General features: G+C 37.9%; 1 protein-coding gene across 5 annotated transcripts in view; it reads right to left on the bottom strand.

The window, feature by feature from the left end:
* Positions 1-3,188: 3,188 nt before the first annotated feature.
* Positions 3,189-9,004, bottom strand: part of LARP4 (La ribonucleoprotein 4) — a 66,850-nt gene continuing 61,034 nt past the window's right edge. For all 5 annotated transcript variants that reach the window (XM_062203672.1, XM_062203673.1, XM_062203674.1 and 2 more), the window contains one exon: positions 3,189-7,724. In XM_062203672.1, coding sequence (XP_062059656.1) covers positions 7,386-7,724 — 339 coding nt within the window. In that variant the 3' untranslated portion in view covers positions 3,189-7,385. The remainder of the gene's footprint in view (positions 7,725-9,004) is intronic.

The raw sequence follows: 9,004 nt of genomic DNA, 5'->3' as shown, positions 1-9,004 counted from the left end.
TTTTTTTGACAGGCAGAATGGACAGTGAGAGAGAGAGACAGAGAGAACGGTCTTCCTTTGCTGTTGGTTCGCCCTCCAACGGCTGCCGTGGCTGGCGCGCTGATCCGATGGCAGGAGCCAGGTGCTTCAGGGCCCAAGCACTTGGGCCATCCTCCACTGCACTCCCTGGCCACAGCAGAGAGCTGGCCTGGAAGAGGGGCAACCGGGACACAATTCGGCACCCCGACCGGGACTAGAACCTGGTGTGCCGGCGCCGCAAGGCGGAGGATTAGCCTGTTGAGCCGCGGCGCCAGCCTTGTTTCATGACTTTTTAAGTCAAGCACCCTAAAGACAGAAATCCTCTTTGCTGCCCAGCACTCTGTGGAACACACAACATGATAAATACTGGTTGAATGAATACTCCACCAGGCTTAGCTCCAGTGCTAAGTCAATACTCTCAGTTGTGTCGAGTCGAGACGACAGTGAGTGGCTGAGGTGGAATTTGGAATGCGAAGTAGAAAAATGAGAAGTTAGATGTCATCACTTAAAACATGTGTTGTAAAAGTAACTGCCAACACTGAGGCTGGAATCCCACTATGGTTCATGAAGTCAGACACAGCAGGTGCACAATGACAAGAGGAGAAAAGTGGAGCACCTTCAAAGAAAAGCTACTAAAAAAAATGAACTTTTGAAAAAAGCTGATGTAGCTTGGTTCTTCCCACAAGACCAGAAAAACTGGGAGTCCTTATTTGGGAATGGTATAAAATAAAAAAACACCCCAGTTCTTCCAAACCTGTAATCTGCAGACACCCTTCATACCTTTAAGCAAATTCCCAATTCTAACCTCCAAAGGAGCTGGTGTTCAGTGGTTCAGACGCTTGCCTCTTTACAGCATGCCTGGGTCAGTCCAACTCTGGCTCCCGAACCCAGCTTCTTGTTATGCTGCCCTAGGAGGCAGTTTGTGATGGCTCAAGCAACTGGATTCCTGCCACCCGTGTGGGAGATCTGGGTAGCATACTCAGCTGCTGGCCGAAGACTAGCAGCTTCTGCCTCAGCCATGGTGTGCATCTGGGGAATGAACCAATGGATGTGGGCTCTTTCAAGTAAATAAAATTCAAAATTGGTACATTTGGGTAAATATTTTATTGGTTGAAAGCAGAGATAGGTCTCTTTTCTACTATTGGTCCACTCTGCAAATGTCTGCCACAGCTGGGGCTGGGTCAAGCTTAAGACACAAGCCTACGGCCGGCGCCGTGGCTCAACAGGCTAATCCTCCACCTTGTGGCGCCGGCACACCAGGTTCTAGTCCCGGTCGGGGTGCCGGATTCTATCCTGGTTGCCCCTCTTCCAGGCCAGCTCTCTGCTGTGGCCAGGGAGTGCAGTGGAGGATGGCCCAAGTCCTTGGGCCCTGCACCAGCATGGGAGACCAGGAGAAGCACCTGGCTCCTGCCTTTGGATCAGCGCGGTGCACCAGCCGCAGCGGCCATTGGAGGGTGAACCAACGGCAAAAGGAAGACCTTTCTCTCTGTCTCTCTCTCTCTATCCACTCTGCCTGTCAAAAAAAAAAAAAAAAAAAACAAAACAAAAAACAAAAAAAAAAAAAACAAACAAAAAAAAAAACCACACAAGCCAGAAACTCTATTTGGGTTTCCTTTGTGGGTGGCATAGGTGGTAGCTTTGGGATCTGCATGGAAGGCCTATATTTCCGGGAATGGAGAGGCCTACTTCCGGGGAAGAAAGTCCATGTCAAGGTCCCTGCGGGTGCCTAAAGGTCAACCAATGAGGATCAGACCTGTCTCAACCTTTAACCCCCATGCCCTGAATCTATAAAAGGAGCTCTCCCAATCTCTGACGTGAGACTTCTCCAGCCCCCACTCTGTTGCTCTGTTGGGACTGGGGAACCTTGCCTGGGAGTGGAACCCCAATAAAAGCCCGTGAATTAATCGATTTGTCTGCCTGGGAAGATTTGCCGCACACCTTGCAATAGGGACTTAACCACCCCCTGCTGCTGAAATCATGCGGGGCACTGGGGCTTGAATCCTGGCATTCTGATATAGGATATGAGAGTCCCAAATGGCATCCTACTACTAGGCCCAACACCCATCCCAGGTTAATATTTTCTAACAATTAGTATAGTGAAACATAAGGTATCTGTAATGAAACTCCCGCCAAATCCTTTCATTTTAAATACAACTCAAAAGCCTATGTGTCTGAGATTAGTTTACAATCTGCTAAAAATACCCAATTATACTACGCTCCTGATATGATAAAGAAATTTGTTATGAATTTCTTTTGCCCAAGTAAACACACTGAAGTAAGGCCCTTAAGGCTTGGCTAGTACCTAACTCCCTGTAAACCTTTCATTAGAAGGATCATTTTGCTAACATTAGTCATTTTCATTAAATAACTCTTCATTAGCAAATTAAAGGTTTAACTGAATGGAAATTCCATTTAATGGGCTAAGTAATTACCAAAATGAATGTTCACATTAAACCTATTAAAATATCTATCATTTACAAACATATCCATGTCGTATTAACTTGGTAGAATACTAAATATTTTTGAGAATTAGAAAATGTAGTTTTGAATTAAGCTCTATTGTAAAAAAAACAGATCTTGACCATAAAAAAAGTTCATGTTTAACAAGATAATTCAAGGATAAACTGCTGTGTAATAATAACCATAAAATGCCACTGCAATTTTTTTGGCAATATGCTATATTCACATGAATATACAGGTAACAGTCATTAAAAAGTCAGGGATTCACACAGCTCTTCTATTTTTGCCTTAGATTTTCAAGTAACAATAATAATAAAGAATTATTTAAATTCCCAAGAACTTCCCCTTTAAAGTCTCCAAAACTCTGGCTGAGTTTGATGGTCACATATTCAAATCTGGCCACAATTTGCCCCACGAAGACAAAATCCTTAAGCTGCACATTGTGCGATTCTCCCCCACCTCCTTCAATAACTGGGCCCCTGACAGTAACTAAAGGAAAACTCTAGAATTATAAAGCCATTTCCAGTTTGCTGCCTGTGTTTTATTGATAAAAAATCACACTTGGCCACTGCTCCACACTCATGCCCACAAAACATCACCTGAGACCAGAATAATGATGGAACTGAGAGAGGGCAACACAGACAACTACTGCAAAATCAACAGAGGTACTTTTTCAGTCATACACCACCTGGAGAAAAGGAAACCAGTCCTGCTTTTAACAATTTTATTTTTTTCTAATTTTGTTAATTGAATTTCCCATAGCACCTTGGCAATGTTGAAAACAAATACAAATACAAGGATGTACTCAGTTTAACATTTTATGCATGAGCATGTGTCACACCATTTGGAGTGGGGGGTGGGGGTAGTTTTGACAACAGGAACAAACCTAAGCAATGGACAACACAGAAGCCAGATAACTGGTTCTGATCTCCACCCCCCACCCCAGCCCCAACATTTAAGAGATATCACTCAAGGGACACCTGAATCAGTTTAAAACAACAAAAATCCTTTGATGTGGTTATTTCTTTACGTATACTACCAGTGTTTTGTGCTGCAAAACTGAAAATTAAACCATTTAACACACAGCCTGTTGATATCCGAGTTACACTTTTAGAAAGGGTCTACTCAAAGATTCATAAAAAGTTTGCAGCTTTTAAAAATAAACTTTAAGTTACTTAATAATCATGTGTTTTCAAAGAGAATTTGTTCTAACTTCAAAACAAATTTTCTTTCAACTTCTTAAAATGGCCTTATTCAGTTAATGAAAATTGAAATGTCTTGAAAGCTCAGACTAGATACATTAGCATATGTGAAAAAGCAGAAAGTTAAATTAATGGCCTCCAAATCTTAAGGAAATACAAAAAATAGGGAAAAAACTCCATTGTATACTGTAGTTAAGAATTTATAAAACCCCCTCAAAAGGAATACTGTCTGTCCTCTTTTATCTTTTTTGTTTAAAAAAAAAAAAAAACAAAAAAAACAGGTACTTTTAAAATATGCTTAATATATATTGCTAACACAAATACCAGAGACTTAACCCCAGTGTTGTTCAACTGTGTCAAAGTAAAACCAGTGGACATTTAAGCCAATTATTGACTATTAAGGCCATAACTAATAAAACTAGAAGAAAGTGTGGAGAAACTTTTAAAAACTGCTTTCTGTCCCAGCAGCATTTTCCTTGTTCTCTTTTAAACCAGTGAGACGCTAACATTCCATCATTAAGCCTTTTGCAAAGCATACCTGGTTATTTAAAAAGAAAAGGGAATGTGAAACAATATTCAAGCTACCTTAATTTTAGGAACCAAAAATAAATCAGAATTCTGTATGTCATTTGATCTCTTGCAAATCAAGCACATAAGATGGTAACAAACCCATTAACACAGAAAGCTCTTATCTTCCTCCAAGATCAAGTTGAAATAAATTTAGATGGATCATTATTTTAAATTCCATTGTCTATATCTGGCAAAAATAACATAAAATCAGATTAAAGACAGGTCCTAGATATTAGGAAAACTTCAATTATCAGGACAGAAAAGAGAGACATATTTTTGCAACGTCTCCATGGACCTTGTCTGTGAAGTGCAAGGTGATGAACTTGTATGACTCTTGTTCTCTTCATGTGTTAACAACTATGGCAGATCACTGTACCATACAATCAGTATCATCTCTACCTACTTTTAGCTTTCAACAGCCCAAGGAAATGTTAAGTCATAAGGGTGAAGAGAAAAATATATATTTAAATCCCTCCATCTAAACAATCAAATAAATAGCTGAACTACAACACTCACCCTTCATCAGTTAGAGTAATGCTGGAAAAAAAGCCAACATCACTCAGGCATCATTTAGACACAAACCTTGAATCTGCTGTAATAAAATAAATGCTAAATACATACTGTGAATATATATATATATATACAGATATAATGTGCGTACACACACACACACACACTCACATTCTTCCCTATATACCCCATCAAATGGGAACTATTAGATGTAAAGAGGCAAATTAAATTAAAAATACTATATTTTATAAGAAATTTAAAAATGGTCATGTCTTTAAAATTCCTACTTTTAATAACTTTCGGAGGAAAAGCAAGAATATATTTTCTTCAAAAAGACGACTTTTTCCCTTGTGTTTCAGTTAGAACCTTTAGATTTTTACAAGTTTGTGGACTACAGATAAGTCACACAAGCATACAAGTAATAAGTCTACGCCTCTGACACACTGTACAAAAAAAGTAATGTTTCATTTTAAGTGCAATAATTAAGTTTATAATCCTTGCCAAGTAAAGTTTAAAAAAAGTTTATTCTCTTAAATCCAATGCATTCACAGGGTGTTAACACTTCTAATGTTTCTCATTTCCACCAGTCGAGCATTATCTAAGTAAACCAAAATAAGCACTTTTTTCATAGGTGTAGTCAATGATCAATAATAGCTTTTTTTGTGAAGGACCTAAACTTCCCCCAAATTTCAGCACAGGTAGTATTGTATGTTTCATTTAGTAGATGATTAAAAACAAATAGTGTATAGAAATGAATAGTTTCAAACTTTGTAAATATATTATACCATGTTATCAACCCACCAAATCAAAAGCAACTGCCAAGCTGAATAAGTTACAAAGAAATAAAAATTCTAGCCTGTAAAGAAATGTGCAGTGTTTTCAAAGCTCTTAACAGTTAGTTACCCATTAATACAGATCTCCAAAGCATAGAGCTGGAAGATGAGTTTCACAGTAACGTAATTTTAACCTCCATTTACATTCATTAATATATTACTAAGATGTTTATGCTATGTCACAATGGTGCTTTCCAGTGTTCACAATTTACAGTTTCCATTTGTACATATGTAACTCACTAAGAGATAGTCACTACTATTCCAAACTATCCCCTAAAATGAAAAACAAAATTCCATCTTACATAGAACTCTGAACATGGTGTGACTTAAAACAGATTAATGCAACATGGTTTTTAATATTTTAGCTATTTTCTAAATACCAGCATGTAAACTTGCCTATCTGAGAGCTACAACTTTATTGTCTGAGAATTATGCATTAATTTTGCTCAACCACCTTTCGTAACTCAAAAATTTCATGACTTGCATGTTCTGTCCGAGTGAATTCCAAACTGTGTTTTTTTTTTTTTTTTTTTTTTAGGGGGAGGGAAAGAAGGTGGCAAATAGAGTGTAAACAGAAAAAAGTTCTCCTCAAATTAAGCCTTTTAAAAAAATTCTCTTCTACTACACTATTTAACACTTTGAAAAGTCAGTTATAATGCTTCTTTCACCTTTAACACTAACACAAATAAATTACTGTAGGGTCAATCTGCCCTTATCACTCTAGAACCTAAAATTCTAAATATGTGAACAGAAGAGAAAAATACTTCAACATGGAATTCTGAAATGTATAACAGTTATATGATTTGACTAGACTGGTCAAAGTAGATAGAAACATACAATTCAGTAAGTGGTTGGTTATTTTGTTTTTTGGGGTAGGCAAAGAATACAGAATAGCAATTTTTTTTTTTTTGTTTCTCATTTTAAGAGGAAAAGAAAAACCACAGAACAGTTCAAATGTCTTCAGTCCACCTGACACGTCCACTCAGATCGAAGATGAAATTTTCCATTTTAAAATAATCCCCACTCTTTCCTTGAGTATCAAACTGATTGGTAGTCACATCTCCAAGTACAATCAGAGCTTAACAACTTATTGAAAGAAATATTAGTAAGGTCAAAAAGACAAACTAAAATTTTCAAACTAAAAAATCTACTCAAGTATTACATTCAATTTTCAAATCATTTATGAACATGACAACAGATTTGGCTTAAATCAATCTTGCACACACTCACACCCACAACAGGCACCCCAGCCACTGATCTGCTTTGCAACACAAGGCCATAGAGTCAGAGATGGCATTCTTCAAGCCAAACTTTAAATAGATTAAAAAAAGTAATTTCTAATTTTACAGAAACACTTCTTCAAAAAATATTTTCTCTCACTCCCTCAACTCCTATACTGAAGGATGTACAATGTTTTTTTTTTTCCAAGCTAAATCTGAACCCTCAAAATTGATTCCAGGCAGAAAATCTCTGCAAATTAAAATCAAAAACAAAAATAGAAAAATTATATTTTTATATGCGTATATATATCTATCTCTATATATATATTTATATTTATACTGATTGGAATCCTCCAGCATTTTAAAATCATTTTAGAGATGAATTTTGGGATTCTACTGCTCACAACTCCAAAATCCACAATGATTTAAGGACATTCTTTCTCTTGTTTCCTTCTTGTCTCCCCCCTCCCCTCCAAAACAGTTCAAAATATCCGGCTCAAGTTTAATGGGAAGAGAGAGAAGTTTCCAAATAGTTTCTTGTTTTTCTGTTTTGTTTCTCTTTTTTTTTTTTTTTACTTTGGTGATCTGGGTGGCACATATTGCTCTTTACCATTACGTCGAGTCACTCCCTGAGGTATAGCCCTATGGCTAAACTGGCGTCTCTGTTCCCTGATTTTTCCAGCTGTTCCCCTGGGAATGGTATTGCCTCGGAAGCCAGAATAATCCTTACTAGCCCTCGCTTCTGGTTTTTCATGTGCTTTCTCAACAGACTTCTCAGGAGCTCCATTCTCTTCATTTTTGGTGGGAGATACCACATTGGAGCGAAGTTCCCGTAGTGGCTGCACAAGAACTGGAGATGGCTCTTTAGGGGGCTTCTGGCACACTTCAGCATAACTTAATTTTCGGGGTTCCTTTGAAGCAATTAAAAAACTTATGTTATACATTCTTGAAATAAAAAAGTATAAAACAATCATGTAACCACAAGAAAAGCCCAAGTTATCTTCCAGTAAAGGGCACAGGCACTCTCAATGTACACGGCTCTCAAAGTGTACTGGTGGAATCTTTTAAATAACACATTTTTGAAAATAACAAAAAGCAACTTATTTATGATACATTATTGTTACTGAAGGAATTTATCTGAAGGATATTCATGTCAGTATTGTTTACAGTAATTAAAGAACGGGAAACAACCTAAATGCATAACAAGGAAGAACAGATTAAATTAATAGTGGTCTATCCGTATGAAGAAATAATAGTTCCATTTTCTCCTCCCTTGTTATAAATCCTGGAAGGGAATACATAAGAATCTCTGAAGGGCAGCTGGAAACCAATTAAATATTAACAGAAGAGTAAACAAAAGTCCTAGCTAACTCAATTGAAAAATAAGTAAAAAGGGTTTAAGAAAAAAGCACATAAAGTCTTTAACAATGGCCCCAGCATATAACTGACACTCAAACGATAGCTGCTATTCCATTACCAACTGGCATTACTACAGAAGACAAAATGTTCTGAACCTATAAACAGTTCTAGTAAAATGCAACTATTTACATAATCAAATCAAAGTATTACAGGTAAATTTTGTGTATTTTTTAATCCTGGGTTTTCTCAATGATAAAATTATGAAATACTGTAACTTGAATACTAGTGGGTGAGGCCACTAATGGGTTTCAAAGGTTTGCTAAGTGTCACACATGTAGCAAAAATAATCTGAAGAAGCTTGAAATCTCTTCATACTAGTTCAAAAATGATAAATTCATCATAACCAGCCGGCACCGTGGCTTAACAGGCTAATCCTCCACCTGCAGCGCTGGCACACCGGGTTCTAGTCCCGGTTGGGGCGCTGGATTCTATCCCGGATGCCCCTCTTCCAGGCTAGCTCTCTGCTATGGCCCGGGAAGGCAGTGGAGGATGGCCCAAGTGCTTGGGCCCTGCACCTGCATGGGAGACCAGGAGAAGCACCTGGCTCCTGCCATCGGATCAGCGCGGCCGCAGTGGCCATTGGAGGGTGAACCAACGGCAAAAAGGAAGACCTTTCTCTCTGTCTCTCTCTCTCACTATCCACTCTGCCTGTCAAAAAAAAAAAAAAAAAAAAAAAAAAATCCTCATAACTTAGATAAGAAAGACTCTTCACTTACCATAAGACAATCAGGAAAAAAAAAAAAAAAAAAAAGAGAGAGAGAGAAACACATTA

Source organism: Lepus europaeus, chromosome 10 (assembly GCF_033115175.1).
Source record: "Lepus europaeus isolate LE1 chromosome 10, mLepTim1.pri, whole genome shotgun sequence".
Classification (NCBI taxonomy): Eukaryota; Metazoa; Chordata; class Mammalia; order Lagomorpha; family Leporidae; genus Lepus; species Lepus europaeus.
This window is presented reverse-complemented; position numbering and strand designations above follow the sequence as displayed.